This window comes from Solanum tuberosum, unplaced genomic scaffold, assembly GCF_000226075.1.
Source record: "Solanum tuberosum cultivar DM 1-3 516 R44 unplaced genomic scaffold, SolTub_3.0 scf00280, whole genome shotgun sequence".
NCBI classification, from domain to species: Eukaryota; Viridiplantae; Streptophyta; class Magnoliopsida; order Solanales; family Solanaceae; genus Solanum; species Solanum tuberosum.
This window is the reverse complement of record NW_006239205.1, coordinates 188,313-210,263: the sequence shown is the minus strand read 5'-3', so window position 1 is coordinate 210,263 and position 21,951 is coordinate 188,313. Positions and strand designations below refer to the sequence as shown.

General features: G+C 30.2%; 2 protein-coding genes and 2 pseudogenes across 2 annotated transcripts; 1 reads left to right on the top strand and 3 right to left on the bottom strand.

Moving 5' to 3' along the window:
• The first annotated feature begins 6 nt into the window (after positions 1 to 6).
• On the top strand, positions 7 to 1,271 carry LOC107062908 (cytochrome P450 71A1-like). Its single transcript, XM_015314111.1, has 3 exons — positions 7 to 366; positions 460 to 904; positions 1,099 to 1,271. Exons 1-3 carry the CDS (start codon positions 271 to 273, stop codon positions 1,269 to 1,271), a joined length of 714 nt encoding a protein of 237 aa, XP_015169597.1. The 5' UTR covers positions 7 to 270.
• Positions 1,272 to 2,727: 1,456 nt separating this feature from the next.
• On the bottom strand, positions 2,728 to 4,400 carry LOC107062907 (cytochrome P450 83B1-like; annotated as a pseudogene).
• A 1,568-nt stretch (positions 4,401 to 5,968) lies between these two features.
• LOC102590464 (cytochrome P450 83B1-like) overlaps positions 5,969 to 21,951 on the bottom strand; it is a 42,600-nt pseudogene continuing 26,617 nt past the window's right edge.
• Positions 12,940 to 16,086, bottom strand: LOC102587759 (cytochrome P450 83B1-like). Its single transcript, XM_015314131.1, has 3 exons — positions 15,208 to 16,086; positions 14,575 to 15,010; positions 12,940 to 13,311 (listed from the first exon to the last, which is right to left on the bottom strand). The coding sequence occupies exons 1-3, from the start codon at positions 16,084 to 16,086 to the stop codon at positions 13,133 to 13,135; spliced, it is 1,494 nt and encodes a 497-aa protein (XP_015169617.1). The 3' UTR covers positions 12,940 to 13,132.

Below are 21,951 nucleotides of genomic sequence, written 5' to 3'. Positions count from 1 at the left end.
GTGATTTCACTTACAACTACAATTATTTGTAGAGTTGCTTTTGGTATTAGGTTTGATGAAGAAGCACATGAGAAGAGGAGATTTGATGAACTTATAAATGAGTCACAAGATATTCTGGCTAGCTTCTTTGTCTCCGATTTTTTTCCTTCTTTAAGTTGGATCGATAAACTTACTGGATTGAAAAATAAACTTGAGAAGAATTTCAAGTGTTTGGATGAATTTTATGAAGAACTCATTGAGCAACATCACAATCCCAATAGGCCAAAATCCATGGAAGGAGATATTATTGATCTTTTGCTACAATTGAGGAAAGAGCAATCAACTCAAATCAATCTCACTTTGGATAACATAAAGGCAATCCTCATGGTAATTAGTTATGCTTAAATGTATGCAGAATTTTAAATAAGACACATGTCTCTCATCTCTGCTATTTTTCTATTGACTTGAATGTTTTTGTAGAATTTATTTCTTGCTGGGACAGACACTAGCGCAATTACAGTAATTTGGGCCATGACTGCCTTGATGAAGAACCCCAAAGCCATGAAGAAAGTTCAAGAAGAAGTTAGAAAATCAGTGGAGAAAAAAGGCATTGTAAATGAAGATGATACTCAAAATATGCCTTATCTCAAAGCAGTAATAAAAGAGACATTTAGATTGTATCCACCAGCTCCAATCCTAGTGGCAAGAGAGACAATGCAAAATTCAATACTAGAAGGGTATAATATTCCACCAAAAACAACAATTCGTGTAAACTATTGGGCTATTGCAAGAGATTCTGAGTACTGGGAAAATTCAGAAGAATTTATACCCGAGAGATTCTTGAATAGTAACATTGATTTCAAGGGTCAAGATTTTGAATTTATCCCATTTGGAGCAGGGCGGAGAGGTTGCCCAGGTATTCAATGTCGAATATATACATAATTCATATAATTATAAGTTCAATTGAACCCACAATTTTTATATAGAATTTTCACGTAAACTATACATGAAAAATATGAAAAGTACTAGTTGAAATATAGTTATGATCATATTAATTTTGAACCATATATTTTCAAAAAAAAAAAAAAAACTCAAAATTTTGAATTTGTTTCTCTACAGGTCAAGCCCTTGGTGTTGCAACAGTGGATCTTATACTATCAAACCTTCTATATGCATTTGATTGGGAGTTGCCTTTTGGGATGAACATAGAGGATATCGACACAGAGAGTTTGCGCGGAATTACTATGCATAAGAAAAATGATCTTTGCCTTGTCCCTAAAAGTTATATGTAGACTATTATAGTGATATGCGGAATAGAATGTAGAATAAAAATATGAAATATTAAGAAGAGTGTTTCCCCCTTTCCAATTCTTATAAATGTAATTGCCTTTTTTGAGATGAATATAATAAAGCTTATATTTTATTTTTTTTAAATTATGTTCTGAACAATATTTGCTATTGATGAGTAGTTTGGCCTATTTATGTTTAATAAGCACTCAAAAGGGTACAAACTAAAAATCTACTTATTATAGTTTCACGACAAAAATAAATCAAGGAAACTTCTTCTTCTTCTTTTATTATTGCTAATAAGGATATTCATATAATGTATTGTATTGTATTATTTTTGGACCAAAACAAAGATATTATTATATATTGGAAGAATTCTAGCTGTTCTTTTTAATTATAATTACGCCATATTAAACAACACTCTCTACCTTCTAAGTGCATAATTAGTGCTCCTTATAAAAGGGATAACTTTGAGTCTAAAGTCAACGATAAGGAAAATTTTATTGAAACAACTACTACATTACAAGTTTATATTACAAGCTCCTTCTACATTACAACTACTACATTACAAGTTTATATTACAAGCTCCTTCTACATTACAACTACTACATTACAAGTTTATATTACAAGCTCCTTCTACATTACAACTACTACATTACAAGTTTATATTACAAGCTCCTTCTACATTACAACTACTACATTACAAGTTTATATTACAAGCTCCTTCTACATTACAACTACTACATTACAAGTTTATATTACAAGCTCCTTCTACATTACAACTACTACATTACAAGTTTATATTACAAGCTCCTTCTACATTACAACTACTACATTACAAGTTTATATTACAAGCTCCTTCTACATTACAACTACTACATTACAAGTTTATATTACAAGCTCCTTCTACATTACAACTACTACATTACAAGTTTATATTACAAGCTCCTTCTACATTACAACTACTACATTACAAGTTTATATTACAAGCTCCTTCTACATTACAACTACTACATTACAAGTTTATATTACAAGCTCCTTCTACATTACAACTACTACATTACAAGTTTATATTACAAGCTCCTTCTACATTACAACTACTACATTACAAGTTTATATTACAAGCTCCTTCTACATTACAACTACTACATTACAAGTTTATATTACAAGCTCCTTCTACATTACAACTACTACATTACAAGTTTATATTACAAGCTCCTTCTACATTACAACTACTACATTACAAGTTTATATTACAAGCTCCTTCTTGTGCTCTACTTTGCTTTGCTAATTTACAAGGTAAGGATTGATGTCAAATTCCCCATTACTCCAAGATGGATTTACTTTTTTTTTAGGAAACAAAAAGGGCAGACATAAAACCATACGACCTTATATTAAAACGGATGACAAACAAAAGCATACATTATTAATTAATTTAAATGTTGGAGTTCGGTATTGTTTAATTTCTAGTGATAATTTCTAGGAACAAGGCACAAAGGTTCTTTCTTATGCACAGCAAGTCCAAGCAAAACATCAGTATCAATGTCTTCTATGTTCATTCCAGGAGGCAACTCCCAATCAAAAGCGTAAAGAAGATTGGAAAGTACAAAGTTCCACAGTTGTCACACCAAGTGCCATAGCCGGGCACCCTCTTCTTCCTGCTCCAAATGGAATTAACTCAAAATTTTGGCCCTTAAAATCAATATCACTATTCAGGAACCTTTCCGGTATAAATTCTTCTGGATTTTCCCATATTTCAGGATCCCTTGCAATAGCCAAAAAATTAACATGAACTATCGTTTTTGGTTGAATTTCATATCCTTCTAGTATGGAATTTTGCATCGTCTCTCTTGGTACTAACAATGGACCTGGTGGATACAATCTAAATGTCTCCTTTATCACTGCTTTAAAATATGGAAGATCTTGGATATCATCTTCATTCACTATAAACTTTTTCCCAACCGATTCTCTAATTTCTGCTTGAACTTTCTTCATGGCATTCGGTTTGGCTATCAAGGCTGTCATTGCCCAAACTACTGTAGCTGCACTAGTGTCCGTTCCACCAACTAGCATATTCTACAAGTGAGAATGGAGGATAAAACTATAAGAAACATTTCATATATCAACTGAAGTGTTTTCCTAATCATGAAAGGTTATGTGTAATATTACAAGTTTAAAAGGCATTTCTTAATATTTGACCAAAAACTTTCTATATATCATGATTGCACCACCAATATGACCATGGAATAAAAACACTTAGTTGTATGACAGAGTACTAATACCTAGTCAATTAATATAAATACATACACAAGACTTGCTTATATACAATTTTTAACATACCTTCCATTGATTTTGGCCTATTGGGATTGAGATGTTGCTCAATGAGTCCTTCATAAAACTCATCCAAATCCTTAAAATTCTTCTCAAGTTTATTTATTTTTCCTGAGAGTTTATCAATCCATCCTAAGAGGGGAAAATAGTCAGAGACAAAAAATCCTGCCAACATTTCCTCCGTCACTTTTAAAAGTTCATTAAATCTCCTCACTTCGCGTGTTTCTTCATCATACCTAACACCAAAAGCAATTCTATATAATTGTAGTTGCAAGTGAAATCACTATATTGCTCAAATTTGTAATTTGTGAAGTGGCGGCTTGCTAGGAGATTTTCTTGATCATTCTTGATACTTCATCTTCACAAATTGGACTAAAATATTGCACTTTCTTGAGACTAAATAAATGAACAACACATATTTTTCGAAGTTCTCTCCAATAGTCATTGTAAGGCGACATAGCGATATCTTGACCATTGTAAGACAACTTTTGTTGACCAAGAAGGGAAGGCCGACTACAAAAAGCTAAATCTTGTGTCTTCATTACTTCTTTTGCTAGATTTGCTGAAGAAACTATAATCATAGTAGAATAACCAAGTTTCAATGAGAAGATTTTCCCATATTTTTTGGAAAGTTTCCAAAAGTAGAGATGAGGAGTTAAACTATCATATTGATGCAAATTTCCAATGAATGGCAACCCTAAAGGACCTGGTGGTAGAATGTTTTTTCCACTCCTTTTGGCTTTAGGAAGAAGGAAACTGAGAATAATGATGATAACAAGGGCTACAACTAGTGGAAACAACATTATGTGTTTTTTGGAAATGTCTTCTATATCTTGTATTAAGATTTTCCACAATTTCTTTCATTTATAGTACTCCCTCGCTTGATTTAGATAACGAAAGAAATAAATTTTTATCTATAATTATTTTGAAATAAATTTCACATAAAAATACTATAAGTAACAGTAAAAGAAGGTGGAACTTTGGATCAATGGCTATGATAATAATTTAAATCATGATGAAAATACTTATTTAAGAAATAGACAAATAGAAAAAAAATTGTAATTTAAAGGAAGAAAAGGATATAAACATCAACTACACACTTCTGATATTTTGGGAAGTAGTTTGATCCTAATTTCATAGTATGATCATTTACTTTAAAATTCTAAACTTTTTTTTTTCTTTTTTGTATGGTGATTTTCATGAAAGTGACACAGGAAAATTCACAGGCCACAATATTTGAAGCTTGAAAAAAATGACTTTTTGTCCTTTATCAATTTTTTCCACTTGTCTAGATAAATGTCTCACCTATAATTATAATTACATAGAATTAGACAAAGGAATTTGATAACGGAATTTTGAAGCTTTAATTTACGTCTAAAATTTTTGTATTCATTCATTGTCAAGAAAAAAAGAATTCTAAATTAAATTTTGTAACGGAATAAGAGAGTTGTCGGATATATATTGCCCTGAATTTCTTATCATAAATGGGTTTTCCTTTTCTTAAAAGGAAAACACAAAGTCTTCATATTTGGCTAGTCCTTTTCTTGTAGGAAAAAGTTTATGACTCTATAAATACAGGCACATTCCTTCTAACACAGTAGCATTCACAATGTAGTCCTAAAGCCTTTGAAAGTATTGTCTAGGGAGAGAATTTGTGGGACATAAGTGATACGTTATCACTTGTGTGAAACTCTTTATTTTACGAGTGAATGGGTGAGGTTATTTCTCTTTAAATTTTGTACTCTCATATTTATATAGTGGATTGCTTATCTCTTCTTTGGACATAGGTCGATTGATCGAACCATGTTAAATATTTGTGTCTTTTGGTATATTTCTAGTTTATCTTCTTACTCATGGTGACGCATGACACTTAATTATTTCGGTCCTAACAAAAGTAAAGTAAAAAACTTTATAAGGGATAACACAAGCTGAATCGGTAAGTATGCTTTTTGGCAAAAAAAGACACTGGTTTTTGCACGTATTGCACTTGGTGTTGCAACAATAGAGCTTATAATATACATTTGATTGCAACAATAGAGGTTATAGATTTCATTATTACTATTGCACTGGACAGGAATCGAGGATCCCCATGTTCATTTAATTCCTAGAGAATTATTCTCTCTGTCCCAATTTATGTGACTTACTTTCCTTTTTAATCAGTCCCAAAAAGAATGACACATTTCTATATTAAATAACAATTTAACTATAAAATATCTATTTTATCCTTAATGAAATGATTTACAGCCACACAAATTTCTATCATTCATTTTGGATCACAAGTTTTAAAAGTCTTTCTTTCTTTCTTAAACTCCGTGTCGAGTCAAACTACCTTATATAAAATGGGACGGAGGGAGTAGTAAATTAGCTACCATACTAGAAGGGAGATTTTATTGAAACAACTACTCCATTACAAGTTTATAACGAAAAATGATAGACATAAAACCATACGACCATATTATTAAACATGGATAACTAATTTAAACATTGGAGTTTGGTCTTGTTTAATTTCTAGTGATAATTTCTAGGAACAAGACACAAAGGTTCTTTCTTATGCATTGTAAGTCCAGGCAAAACATCTGTGTCAATGTCTTCTTTTTTCATTCCGGAAGGCAACTCCCAATCAAAAGCATAAAGAAGATTGGAAAGTACAAGTTCCACAGTTGTCACACCAAGTGCCACAGCCGGGCACCCTCTTCTGCCTGCTCCAAATGGAATTAGTTCAAAATTTTGGCCCTTGAAATCAATATCACTATTCAGAAACCTCTCCGGTATAAATTCTTCTGGATTTTCCCATATTTCAGGATCCCTTGCAATAGCCCAAACATTAACATGAATTATTGTTTTTGGTTTAATTTCATATCCTTCTAGTATGGAATTTTGCATCGTCTCTCTTGCTATTAACAATGGACCTGGTGGAAACAATCTAAATGTTTCTTTTATCACTGCTTTAAAATATGGAAGATTTTGGACGTTATCTTCATTCACTATGGACTTTTCCCCAACCGATTCTCTAATTTCTGCTTGAACTTTCTTCATGGCATTTGGTTTAGATATCAAGGCTGTCATTGCCCAAACTACTGCAGCTGCGCTCGTGTCCGTTCCACCAACTAGCATATTCTACAAGAGAAAGTGTGAGGATAAAATTAAATGCAACACTTTATATCAATTGAAATTTTTTCCTAATCATATCAGAAAATGTTATAACATGTCTAATATTACAAGTTTAAAAAGGCACTTCTTAATATCTGACCAAAAAAGTTTCTTTATATTATGATCATGTCACAAACATGACTAAGGAAAAAACTTAGTTGTATGACAGAGTGTTAATACCAAGTCAATAAATATATATATATAACAATACAAAAGACTTGCTTATATACAACTTTCAACATCTAACTAATGATTAATTGATATGAATATTCACTTCAATTTTTTAATTCATTCGTAAGGTTAATTTTTCACTTCAATTTCTTAATTCATTCGTAAGGTTAACTGTTTAGCTAGGTGTAAGCAGTCGATGTAAGCAAGTATATATATAATTTTATCAGTACCGTCATATAAAATAGATACAAATGAAGTAGTTCGTTACCATGATTATACCCTTTATGTTGTCCAATGTAAGATCAATTGGAGTTGATTTCTCTTTCTTCAATCGAAGCAAAATATCAATAATATCTCCTTCCATTGATTTTGGCCTATTGGGATTGAGATGTTGCTCAAAGAGTCCTTCATAAAACTCATCCAAATCCTTAAAATTCTTCTCAAGTTTATTTATTTTTCCTGAGAGTTTATCAATCCATCCTAAGAGGGGAAAATAGTCAGAGACAAAAAATCCTGCCAACATTTCCTCCGTCACTTTTAAAAGTTCATTAAATCTCCTCACTTCGCGTGTTTCTTCATCATACCTAACACCAAAAGCAATTCTATAAATAATTGTAGTTGTAAGTGAAATCACTATATTGCTCAAATTTGTAATTTGTGAAGTGGCGGCTTGCTAGGAGATTTTCTTGATCATTCTTGATACTTCATCTTCACGAATTGGACTAAAATATTGCACTTTCTTGAGACTAAATAAATGAACAACACATATTTTTCGAAGTTCTCTCCAATAGTCATTGTAAGGCGAGAAGCCAATATCTTGACCATTGTAAGACAATTTTTGCTGGCCAAGAATTGAAGATCTACTACAAAATGCTAAATCTTGTATTTGTGTTACCTCTTTTGCAAGATTTGCTGAAGAAACTACAATCATAGTAGAAGAACCAAGTTTTAAAGAGAATATTTTCCATATTTCTTAGAAAGTTTCCAAAAGTAGAGATGAGGGGTTAAACCATCAAATTGATGCAGATTTCCAATGAATGGCAACCCTAAAGGGCCTGGTGGTAGAATGTTTTTTCCATTCCTTTTGCCTTTAGGAAGAAGGAAACTGGGAATAATGAAGATAACAATGGCTACAAAGAGTGGAAACAACATCATGTGTTTCTTTGGGAAAGTCACTCGAAACGTCTTCTATATCTTGTAATGAGATTTTCTCCAATTACTTCCATTTATAGTACTTTTTCTATATTAATTTGTTTGGCTTGATTCGTAGTACGAGGTCAAACTAACTAATGTTCAGTGTGAATTCGAACATAAAACCATGATTGTAATGTTTTCAACCATTATGTTAATATCCTAAACTTGTTTTCTTCTCTGTATGGTGATTTTCATGAAAGTCATGATACAGGAAAATTCAGTCCACAATATTTTGTTTTAGTTTTAATTAAACAGATGCCTTGTCATTACAATTAATGTGGATTGTGGACTTTTGTAATCCACCGTCCACAATATTAAAGCTTGAAAAATGACCTTTGTCCAATTGTTTGTCTCACCAATGATTTCAGAACATTAGACAAAGGCAATTTGATAACGTAATAAACTCAGAAATGTCAAACCTTTAGTTTGTGTCCAAAATTGGGATTCATTCATTGTCAAGAAAAAGGAATTCAAAATTAAATTTTGCATCAGAATATAAAGAATAATACAAATTCACATGTTAAGTATGCTTTTGGACAAAAAGATGGGACAAATATGCGAGGGTAAAAACAAACAATACATTGGACTATGACAAATATGATATTAGAATTGAACACCTCCTCTGTACAGTAGCAGGGCAAACCTCAGTCGCACCTCGGTTAAATTAGTGGTAGTTTTAACCAGGAAATGAATTTGTTTGCAAATCCTAAAGATAGTAGTATATTTTCCTCTGTTCATACTTTTTGGTACCTAGCTTTACAAAATTAAAGTTAATTCTCAGCTAATTAACAATAATATGTATGATCTGTAGAAAGAACTTATGAACATTGTTAGTAGCATGTTTATTACACCAAAATAGGATTATAACCAATGCACTTAATTCCTAGAGAATTAGTAAATTAGCTACCAAATTTTTGCGACATCCTTTGGAACTAGAAGGGAGATTTTATTGAAACAACTACTCCATTACAAGTTTATAACGAAAAATGACAGATATAAAACCATACGACCATATTATTAAACATGGATAACTAATTTAAACACTAGAGTTTAATTTCTAGTGATAATTTCTAGGAACAAGACACAAAGATTTCATTCCGGAAGGCAACTCCCAATACAAAAGACTTGCTTATATACAACTTTCAACATCTAACTAATGATTAATTGATATGAATATTCACTTCAATTTCTAATTCATTCATAAGGTTAACTGTTTAGCTAGGTGTAAGCAGTCGGCTAGAGCAAATATATAAAATAGACATAAAGAGAGTAGTTCATTAGTCATTACCATGATAATAGCCTTTATATTTTCCAAAGTAAGATCGATTGGAGTTGATTTCTCTTTCTGCAATCGAAGCAAAAGATCAATAATATCTCCTTCCATTGATTTTGGTCTATTGGGATTGAGATGTTGCTCAATGAGTCCTTCATAAAACTCATCCAAATCCTTAAAATTCTTCTCAAGTTTATTTATTTTTCCGGAGAGTTTATCAATCCATCCTAAGAGGGAAAATAGTCAGAGCCAAGCAATTCTACAAATAATTGTAGTTGTAAGTGAAATCACTATATTGCTCAAATTTGTAATTTGTGAAGTGGCGGCTTTCTGGGATATTTTCTTGATCATTCTTGATACTTCATCTTCACGAATTGGACTAAAATATTGCACTTTCTTGAGACTAAATAAATGAACAACACATATTTTTCAAAGTTCTCTCCAATAGTCATTGTAAGGCGACAAGCCAATATCTTGACCTTGTAAGACAATTTTTGCTGGCCAAGAAGTGAAGGCCGACTACAAAAAGCTAAATCTTGTGTCTTCGTTACTTCTTCTGCTAGATTTGCTGAAGAAACTACAATCATAGTCGAAGAACCAAGTTTCAATGAGAAAATTTTCCCATATTTTTTGGAAAGTTTCCAAAAATAAAGATGAGGGGTTAAACCATCAAATTGATGCAAATTTCCAATGAATGGCAACCCTAAAGGGCCTGGTGGTAGAATGTTTTTTCCATTCCTTTTGGCTTTAGGAAGAAGGGAAGTGAGAATAATGATGATAAGAAGGGCTACAAAGAGTGGAAACAACATCATGTGTTTTGTTTCGAAAAGTCATTCGAAATATCTTCTATATCTTGTAATAAGATTTTCTACAATTACTTCCATTTATAGTACTTCTTCTGTATTAATTTGTTTGGCTTGATTCGTAGTATGAGGTCAAACTAACTAATGTTCAGTGTGAATTCGATCCTAAAATCATGATTGTAATGTTTTCAACCATAATTTTAATGTCCTAAACTTTTTTTCTTCTCTGTATGGTGATTTTCATGAAAGTGATACAGGAAAATTCAGTCCACAAAATTTAAAGCTTGAAAAATGACCTTTGTCCTCTATCAATTTTTTTCTAATTGTCCAAATATTTGTCTCACTAATGATTTCAGAGAATTAGACAAAGGTAATTTGATAACGCAATAAACTCTGAAATGTCAAAGCTTTAGTTTGTGTCCAAAATTGGTTCATTGTCAAGAAAAAGGAATTCAAAATTAAATTTTGCATTAGAATAGGAGAGTAAAGTGGAATTTTTTATAAAAGAATAATACAAATTCACATGGTAAGTATGCTTTTGGACAAAATGATGGGACAAATATACGAGGGTTAATGGGTAAAAAAAAACAATACATATCGTGAGATTGGACTATGACAAATATGATATTAGAATTGAACATCTCCTCTGTACGGTAGCAGGACAAACCTCAGTCGCGCCTCTGTTAAATTAGTGGTAATTTTAACCAGTAAATGAATCTGTTTGTAAATCCTAAAAATAGTAGAACATTTTCCTCTGTTCATACTTTTTGCGGGATACATAGTGTTGTGCACGAGATACATTAGGTTTGATACATTCCACATAGCGGGATACATAGCGTTGTGCACAGGATACATAGCGTTTGATACATTTCACATAGCGGGATACATAGCGTTGTGCACGGGATACATAGGTAAATAAGGGATTTTTGAAAATTATGAAATAAGTAGGGATAAATGGATATTAAGGTAAGTAAAGGAGTGTAGTTAAGTAATTTGTCCATAAATATTTTTAAAATTCACAGCCCACGGACTGACCTCTGAGGCTTGCGGGTTGGGCCTACGAGGCCAGCGGGCCAAATGAGGCTAGGCTAAAAAGTCTCGTTCCTAAATGGGCTGAAAAAATTAAATCCAATCCCATTTAATTCAAGGGTTGATTTGGGCCGACCTAGCGGGCCAAACCCATTTTGACAGCTCTAATCTCACCTAATACGTCCTCCCAAGTGTTGGTTTGTGTTTGGGCTAACTTAATTTTAGTCCAAACTCCAAAATAGCCCATCAAAATAATCTTTCAAGCCCAATCCATTAAAAGGTGGGCAAGTAATTGAATGGGTTGAATCAATTTTGGCACTGCTAGGCTTACGTTAAATGTTTACCGGATATTATTTTTGAACATCATTATTTAATTTGCATATCTATTTATTATAGAACAAGTTTAAGTATTGTTATATTGAAAGTTTTGTATGATTGAAGTTTTGATAAAAATGGCTAACCTTTAGCTATAAGTCAACAAAAATGACTGAATGCAATTATATATGGCTGAAATTAAAATATACTAAAGTTATTTTAAAATGGATAGACTAATAAATATAAATCATAAACACGACTTAAATAGTAATTCCAAAATCAACCCTAAGCTCTCGTTATTTAAGCACATGCATGCAAGGAAAATAGGTTTCAATTTTTTTCTAAAAAAGGACTTTTTTTTTTTGGTTACAAATAAATGAAACACATTTATTAATTTTCACTTTTCTAGATCATTTCCAGATAAATGATAATAATGAGCTTTTTAATTGTGTTTTTTTTTAAATGAAACACACGCATAAGAATATAAAAGGCTTTGCAGGTTTTATGACTCATTCCATGTGAGGGAAAAACAAAATGGAATGCCTTTTTGAAAAAACAAAATGGAATGCCTTTTTGAAAGAGTTTACTTTTGTTCATATGAAATCCTCTTTAAATCATTTAAATGTATTGTTTGGTATTAATTTATGCTATAAGTTTAATTGAACACACAACTTTTTATTCAACTTACATATATTTAGTGAAAATCATGAAAAGTAATAGAAATAGCATTTTTCAAAAATCTTATAATTTCCAAATTATAAAATTTTAATCTTGTGTCTTTCGGATACTACATTCGGTGTTGCAATGGTGGATCTTACACTTTCAAATCTTCTTTATGCATTTGATTGGGAATGCATAAAAAAATGTGTGTTTTTTATGTGAAATAATACAATGTGTTCTTGATTCAACAATTATATGTACCATATTATTGAGGACATAATTTGTGTTTTGTTTTGGTTAAAGTTCCTAATCACAATTTTACTTTCATTGTTGTGCAAAACACATAAAATAAGTAAATGTGAGGAAATGATTTTTTCAGAAGATAAGTTATGTGTAAAAACCTTCTCTTATAAATATAAAAATGACCTAAACGTAAAAACAAATTTATTTAAAGCTATAAAATCAAATCTCTACAATAACGCGCATCTTACATAAATAATTATCAAAATAAGTTTTACGAGGTATACTCAAAGCAAAACTAGAAATAAATAAGGGAGGGTTGAATACAAATGATTGATAGCTTAAGTTTTACATATTGCTATAGAAATTCATAGTTGAAGAGATGCTTCTTTGTTAGGAAGTAATTTAGATATATTAATTTGATATCGCTATAGAAATTCATAAATTTTATATAAATCTTCGTTGCATGCCTCAAAATGAATATGCAAATGAACTAATACAAATATATATTATCTATGTAACATATATTGAACCAAGAATACATACACCGAAATATTTTAGATGAAAACACACAACTCTTTATTAGCAAATAGCAACAAAATTACAATGAAAATTAAAGTGGCAAGCCACATGACCATATATCAAACAGAAGTGATAATGGATATATTAGACATAAAATTATGACTAGAGATCGATGTAGCTAATCTAGAAATATTTTTTTAGGGACAAGACAAAGATCATTTTTCTTGTGCATAAGAATTCCAGGCATGACATCTGTGTCAATATCTTCTTTCTTCATCCCATAAGGCAATTCCCAATCAAATGCATAAAGAAGATTTGAAAGCATGAGATCCACCGTTGCAACACCAAGTGCAATACCTACAAAGACGAATTCAAAACTTAAATCTTTTATAGATCAAAAACATGTAAGATTTTCACGTATAATATATAATAGTGTGGATTCAATAAAATCATCGTTTCCATTGAATACCTGGGCAACCTCTTCGGCCTGCTCCAAATGGAAGCAACTCAAAATCTTGGCCTTTGAAATCAATATCGCTATTCAAGAATCTCTCAGGCATAAATTCTTTTGGATTTTCCCATATTTCAGGATCCCTTGCAATCGCCCAAGAGTTAACATGAATTATAGTTCCTGGCTGAATTTCATACCCTTCTAGTGTGGATTTTTTCATTGTTTCTCTTGGCACTAAAAGTGGAGCTGGTGGATATAATCTAAATGTCTCTTTTATCACTGCTTTGAGATAAGGCATGTTTTGAACATCATCTTCATTCACAAAGCCTTTAGTCCCAATTGATTTTCTAATTTCTTCTTGAACCTTCTTCATGACTTTTGGATTCTTAATTAAGGCTGTCATTGCCCATACTACTGTAGCCGCGCTAGTGTCTGTTCCACCAACAAATATATTCTACAAAATAATCAAATCGAGAGGAAAATGAAAGTGATTGTTATAAAATAGTTGTGTAGGCAAGTAAGTACTTGGAGTCCGGAGCCTAAAGGGCAAAAGAAATTGTTAAAAATTCAAAAGGGCACATCACTTTTTATTTTAGCCAAAAGGGTAAAATCGCTGCGTCAGCAGCGATTTCCTCTGACAAAATGACGAAATAGCAGCGATTTCGTCTAAATTATTTTATTTTATTTTTTAAATTAAAAATTGCTGCCTCAGCAGCGATTTTGTAAAAAAAAAAAAAATTAATTAAAAATCGCTGCGATTTTTGTAATTTTTTTTTTAATTAAAGATCGCTGCTTTTTCTTTAAAAAAACTAAAACGGCACATCAAAAAAATTTTAACCAAAAGGGCTTCTGACAAAACAAAAATAAAATCGATGCATATTTTCTCAAAAAAAAAAAAACTTATTTTCTTCAAATTCGCTGCTATTGTGCATAGTAATTCCAGGCATGACATCTGTGTCAATATCTTCTTTCTTCATCCCATAAGGCAATTCCCAATCAAATGCATAAAGAAGATTTGAAAGCATGAGATCCACCGTTGCAACACCAAGTGCAATACCTACAAAGACGAATTCAAAACTTAAATCTTTTATAGATCAAAAACATGTAAGATTTTCACGTATAATATATAATAGTGTGGATTCAATAAAATCATCGTTTCCATTGAATACCTGGGCAACCTCTTCGGCCTGCTCCAAATGGAAGCAACTCAAAATCTTGGCCTTTGAAATCAATATCGCTATTCAAGAATCTCTCAGGCATAAATTCTTTTGGATTTTCCCATATTTCAGGATCCCTTGCAATCGCCCAAGAGTTAACATGAATTATAGTTCCTGGCTGAATTTCATACCCTTCTAGTGTGGATTTTTTCATTGTTTCTCTTGGCACTAAAAGTGGAGCTGGTGGATATAATCTAAATGTCTCTTTTATCACTGCTTTGAGATAAGGCATGTTTTGAACATCATCTTCATTCACAAAGCCTTTAGTCCCAATTGATTTTCTAATTTCTTCTTGAACCTTCTTCATGACTTTTGGATTCTTAATTAAGGCTGTCATTGCCCATACTACTGTAGCCGCGCTAGTGTCTGTTCCACCAACAAATATATTCTACAAAATAATCAAATCGAGAGGAAAATGAAAGTGATTGTTATAAAATAGTTGTGTATGCAAGTAAGTACTTGTGTGTATGAATTAAGCCTAAATTCGTAAATTTTGGAAATAGGTTTTTCTTATGCAATTATGTATACTATCGATATATATAACTTAAATTATTTGGTTTTAGACATTTATAATTGATCACTTACCATGAGAATTGCCTTTATGTTGTCCAAAGTGAGATCAATTGGAGTCAATTGCGCTTTCTTCAATTGTAGCAAAAGATCAATAATATCCCCTTCCATGGATTTTGGCTTACTGGAATTAAGATGTTGTTGAATGAGATCTTCGTAAAACTCATCTAAATCTTTATAATTCTTTTCAAGTCTACTAATATTTCCAAATAATTTATCAAGCCAACCAAATAAAGGAAAATAATCAGTGAAAAAGAACCGCGCACTCATTTCTTGTGTCACAGCTAAAAGTTCATCAAATCTCCTCTTGTCATGTGCTTCTTCGTCATACCTAATACCAAAGGCAACTCTACAAATAATAGTGCTTGTTAGTGAAATCACTAAAGTACTCAAATTTGTAATTTGGGAAGCAGTTGCTTGTTGGGATATTTTCGTGATCATTCTAGATACTTCATCTTCACGAATTGGACTAAAAGATTGTACTTTTTTGAGACTGAACAAATGAACAACACAAACTTTTCGCATTTCTCTCCAATAGTCATTGTAAGGCGCGAATGCAATATCATGACCATTGTAAGACAATTTTTGTTGGCCAAGAAAAGAAGGTCTACTACAAAATGTTAAATCTTGTATTTTCAATACTTCTTTTGCTAATTTTGCTGAAGAAATTACAACTATTGGAGTTGAGCCAAGTTTTAATGAAAATATTTTTCCATATTTCTTGGAAAGTTTCGAAAAATAAATATGAGGGGTTAAACCATCATATTGATGCAAATTTCCAATAAATGGTAGCCCTAATGGACCAGGTGGCATAACATTTTTCCTACCCTTTTTGGCTAGGAAATTGAGTACAATAGGAAGAGTTACTAAGAGAATAAAAATTATCATAATCATTTTTTCTCGTTATATGATATCATATTTATCTCAAAAATATTTCTATATATAGACCTTGTATTAAACTGTTAACCTTTTCATTTCTAACCCAACTTAAATGATTAAAATGGTACGGCAGTGAATTTTTTCAGAAAGATATTTCAATTTTTCTTTTGCCTTCTTGGTTATCCACTTGTGTATGATTTAAAGTCAAAATATTAATATGGAATTAGTCATAAAAATGTGTTTCATGCATAATTATTTGAATTAACGTACATTTTTCAAATTTCTTAAGTGACGTGATCCTTTTAAACCTAATTTTCTGTTACTTCTACGCATGTACTTAATAATGAGAGTTTGTTCGACTTGTTCCCATTTAATCATTGAACATATGTTCAAGTTCACATTGGAGCCCGATTAAATTCGAATTTACGCGAGAAGTCTCATATTGGGGTAAAGCGCTCCTAATTACAAAGGCGACTCCATACACACAAGGACTCAAACTCAAAATATCTGCTTAAGAATGAAGGAGTACTTACCACTCTACTACAATCCTTGTTGGTTAACTCTATTAAGTTTTGTACGGGTTAATGATTCATTCATTTTAATTCGCTTAAATTTTTATTTAATTAATTAATCAAAAAATCAAGTCTATGCAGGTATTGTACTTGGTGTTGCAATGGTAGAGCCGTATACTAGTATCAAATCTTCTTTGATTGAAAATTGCCTTTTGGAATGAAGATAAAAGATATCAACACAAACATTTATTCTGAACAATCACCCCTCACGTGCAGGTCTGATTCTTTTTTCATGGATCAAATATGTGGAAATTCTTTTAAATTTGAATGACGGTGAAATAACACATTTTTATTATTTAATTATATTCTCAATACCTCTCCCTTACCAACTTTATAAATAGTAAATGTAACTCCCCTTTTCGATTTTATGAATTAAATCAAACCAAAGAAAATTCTCGAAATTAATAGACAGCTTGTTCTTTGAGTTTATAATATGTTAAATTTTTTTTTATCAAACATTAATTATTCAAAGGGAAGTGATAAATGGCAGAAAGTTTAGCTAGAATTTGGCTAAAAAATTTAAAAAATTAAATTTTTTTATTTTATTTTAAAATAAATTGATGTTTTTTTCATATTTTAATTAAAATGTATTAAAGTTAAAAGGGTAAAAATATTTAAAATAATATAAATAAAATATTATTCTAATTAAATTTTCTGGCTAAAAAGATTTTTCCTTATTTTAAGTGTTGTGATAATCTCGAAAGAAGATATTCATATACGTTTCATTCAAAAGTAATCATGAGTAGTATAAACAAGGATTTATTGAAAGCATTTTTGTCTGTCGTATTGAACAATATTTATATAGTTTAATTAATTTTATATGCAAATTAAATGGATCCACTAAAGTTGAGCTAGTATAATTAAGTGATTTGATGTAATGAGAAGGTGACCCTTAAGATGGTACGAATATAATTAAGTTATTTATATGCAATTAAAAAAGAAAAATTGACTTGATTTTGTGATGTGTAGGTATATAAATAAATATTCTTATCTTATGCATGATTGTACGTTTAATTTATCCAATTTAAAACATATTTGAATTGACTTAAAAATTGGTCAAATATATTTTTAAGTTATTTTCAATTTTTGGAAGTGTTTGACATAATTAAAAATATGTTAAAACAAATTTAAAATGACTTAAAAAGTTAAAAACCTATAGTAACTATATATTTTTTTACTTAAAAGCATTTTTTCAATCCATTCGAGCTCTTAGTCTAATATATTTAAGAGTTTGATTTGTAGATGATACATATCTTGATATTTTCCTTAGCCTACGGATGTGGGACTTAATAAAGACCATAAAAGGAAACCAAATACCCCTAATCCCATCGAAGTGGAGATGGGGGTATGTTCATGATCGTACATCTGGAGAGTGTACAATATAAAATGGGAGGTCCAACATAGAAAAAAATAAATTGAAATTAGTATGACTCTGATATTATGATTAAAAAATAAATATTAGACCTAACTCAATCCCAAAAACTTGTTTAGAAGGGGAAGATTACTCAAAATTAGGGGTGTACATGACCGGGTTGGTTTGGGTTTTTCAAATATCAAACCTTACTATTTATGTCGGATTTTTAAATCTATAAACCAAATAAAATCAAAAAAAATTTTCGAAATTAATAGACAGCTTGTTCTTTGAGTTTATAATATGTTAATTTTTTTTTTATCAAACATTAATTATTCAAAGGGAAGTGATAAATGGCCAGAAAGTTTGGCCAAAATTTGGCTAAAAAATTAAAAAAAAATTATATTTTTTTTAAATTTTAAAATAAATTGATGTTTTTTCCATATTTTAATTAAAATGAATTAAAATTAAAAGGAAAAAATATTTAAAATGATAAAATAACATAAAAAAAATATCATTATGATTAAATTCTAGCCAAATTTTCTGGCCAAAAAGATTTTTCTTTATTCAAAATAGTGTTGTGCTAATCTCGCAAGAAGATATTCATATACGTTTCATTCGAAAGTAATCATGAGTAATATAAACAAGGATTTATCGAAAGCATTTTTGTTTGGGCATTGATCAATATTTATATGGTTTAATTAATTTTATATACAAATTAAACGGATCCACTAAATTTGAGTATAATTAAGTGATTTGATGTAATGAGAAGGTGACCCTTAAGATGGCACGAATATAATTAAGTTATTTATATGCAATTAAAAAAGTAAAATTGACTTGATTTTATGATGTGTAGGTATATAAATAAATATTCTTATCTTATGCATGATTGTACGTTTAATTTATCCAATTTAGAGCATGTTTGAATTGACTTAAAAGTTGGTCAAATATATATTCAAGTTATTTTCAATTTTTGGAAGTGTTTGACATAATTAAAAATAAGTTAAAACAAATTTAAAATGACTTATAAAGTTAAAAACCTAAAGTAGCTATATTTTTTTTTACTTAAAAGCATTTTTAGTCAATCCATACGAGCTTTTAGTCTAATATATTTAAGAGTTTTCTTTGTAGATGATACATATCTTGATATTTTCCTTAGCCTACGGATGTGGGACTTAATAAAGACCATAAAAGGAAACCAAATACCCCTAATCCCATCGAAGTGGGGATGGGGGTATGCTCATGATCGTATATCTGGAGAGTGTACAATGTAAAATGGGAGGTCCAACATTGAAAAAAATAAATTGGAATTAGTATTACTCTGATATTATGATTGAAAAATAAATATTAGACCTAACTCAATCCCAAAAACTTGTTTAGAAGGGGAAGATTACTCAAAATTAGGGTTGTACATGACCGGGTTGGTTCGGATTTTTCAAATATCAAACCAAACTATTTCTGTCGGATTTTTAAATCTATAAACCAAATCAAACCAAAAAAAAAATCGAAATTAATAGATAGCTTGTTCTTTGAGTTTATGATATGTTAATTTTTTTTTTTATCAAACATTAATTATTCAAAGGGAAGTGATAAATGCCCAGAAAGTTTGGCCAGAATTTGGCTAAAAAATTAAAAAAATTATAATATTTTTTAAAAAATAAATATAAATTGATGTTTTTTCCATATTTTAATTAAAATGAATTAAATTTAAAAGGATAAAAATATTTAAAATGATAAAATAACATTAAAAAAATATCATTTTGATTAAATTCTGGCCAAATTTTCTGGCCAAAAAGAGTTTTCTTTATTCAAAATAGTGTTGTGCTAATCTCGAAAGAAGATATTCATATACGTTTCATTCGAAAGTAATCATGAGTAATATAAACAAGGATTTATCGAAAGCATTTTTGTTTGCGTATTGAACAATATCTATATGGTTTAATTAATTTTATATACAAATTAAACGGATCCACTAAATTTGAGTATAATTAAGTGATTTGATGTAATGAGAAGGTGACCCTTAAGATGGTACGAATATAATTAAGTTATTTATATGCAATTAAAAAAGTAAAATTGACTTGATTTTATGATGTGTAGGTATATAAATAAATATTCTTATCTTATGCATGATTGTACGTTTAATTTATCCAATTTAGAGCATGTTTGAATTGACTTAAAAGTTGGTCAAATATATATTCAAGTTATTTTCAATTTTTGGAAGTGTTTGACATAATTAAAAATAAGTTAAAACAAATTTAAAATGACTTATAAAGTTAAAAACCTAAAGTAGCTATATTTTTTTTTACTTAAAAGCATTTTCAGTCAATTCATTCGAGCTCTTAGTCTAATATATTTAAGAGTTTGCTTTGTAGATGATACATATCTTGATATTTTCTTTAGCCTACGGATGTGGGACTTAATAAAGACCATAAAAGGAAACCAAATACCCCTAATCCCATCGAAGTGGGGATGGGGGTATGCTCATGATTGTACATATGGAGAGTGTACAATATAAAATGGGAGGTCCAACATTGAAAAAAAAAAAATTGGAATTAGTATGACTTTGATATTATGATTAAAAAATAAATATTAGACCTTACTCAATCCCAAAAACTTGTTTAGAAGGGGAAGAATTTACTCAAAAATTTAGGGGGAGTAACATGACCGGGGTTGGTTCGGGGTTTTTCAAAATATCAAACCAAATCATTTGTGTCAGATTTTTAAATCTATTAACCAAACCAAACTAATAAAACTCTGGTTTTTCAACCTCAGGTTTTTTTGGTTTTTTTCGGTTTCTTTCGGATTTTTGAGTTTTTCCGGTAAAGTATTCATACAAACATATAATTTACTTGTACTTCAAATATTTTTTTAGTCCTACCAAAATACAACTATCTAAGGTGTTTCTTAAGAAAAATAACACAAAATATTATATAAGTAATGACACTAAAATATCCAACAAAAAAATCATAATAATGAAATCGCGTAAAACAATTATTGCAAATTAACAAGTCATAATGAAAATGATCATAATTTAAAAGTAATAAATCATGCTAAAATAAGCTTAATAAGTATTAGTTACATGACTAAATATTAAAGGAAATTAAAAATTAGATTATGTATTTGAATTGTCTAAACCAATGTAAAATCAAAGAACAAATATTCAATATTATTGTCATTCTTAATGTTGAATTGATTTTCTTTTTGCATTAGTATTTATTTGATTTTGATTTAAGCTTTATTATAATTATCAACATCTCTGGACTATAATCTTTATTGAATCATTCAGAATTCTAAGTTTCAAACTTGAAATAATATATTAAAAGATAAAAACTATGAAAAAGTATAAGAAATATTTAAAAATTATATCAAAGTAAATATTTTTGTGTATAAAATAAAATTTTAAAATTATAAATCTAATGTCGGGTTGGTTTGGTCTCGGGTTATTTTTTTTAGTTAAAACCAAACCAACCCAAATATAGTCGATTTTTTTTTCAATACCAAAGCAAGTCAAACCAATCACTAGTTAAGTTTTTTTCTCGATTTGTGATTTGATTCGGTTTTCGATTCGGTTTTGTACACCCCTACTCAAAATCATATAAGGGGGTCAAGGACCTCTAATACCCCCGATGTAAGACTCCAACAAAGTCTATATACAAGTTCAGTTATATACTCCGTAACTTTTGTTCAAATAATATATTAATATTAAGAACTTCATCAAATATATATATATATATATGTCACGCCCGAGCCTACGCCCTGGGCGGGACCGGCACCCGGAGACCATTTCTGGCCCCAAGCGAACCCTTGGCCTGACTTTCTTAACTCAGCGGAAACCTAACTCAACAGAATAACTCAATGCCATGCAAAGACATAAAACAACTCAACTGAAAAGAATCTGGCCAAAAAGGCAACTCGAGTCTCAAAATAGAATATTTACATATATACATAGATGAGAGA

What these genes read in the sequence shown, in the direction of transcription:
- LOC107062908 (XM_015314111.1), top strand. Translation starts at nt 271, where the DNA reads ATGGAAGGAGATATTATTGATCTTTTGCTACAATTGAGGAAAGAGCAA. An exon ending in ACATAAAGGCAATCCTCATG is followed by an intron (nt 367 to 459) that starts GTAATTAGTTAT and finishes ATGTTTTTGTAG; the next exon opens with AATTTATTTCTTGCTGGGAC. An exon ending in AGGTTGCCCAGGTATTCAAT is followed by an intron (nt 905 to 1,098) that starts GTCGAATATATA and finishes GTTTCTCTACAG; the next exon opens with GTCAAGCCCTTGGTGTTGCA.
- LOC102587759 (XM_015314131.1), bottom strand. Translation starts at nt 16,086, where the DNA reads ATGATTATGATAATTTTTATTCTCTTAGTAACTCTTCCTATTGTACTC. An exon ending in ACATAAAGGCAATTCTCATG is followed by an intron (nt 15,011 to 15,207) that starts GTAAGTGATCAA and finishes ATTATTTTGTAG; the next exon opens with AATATATTTGTTGGTGGAAC. An exon ending in AGGCCGAAGAGGTTGCCCAG is followed by an intron (nt 13,312 to 14,574) that starts GTATTCAATGGA and finishes TCGTCTTTGTAG; the next exon opens with GTATTGCACTTGGTGTTGCA.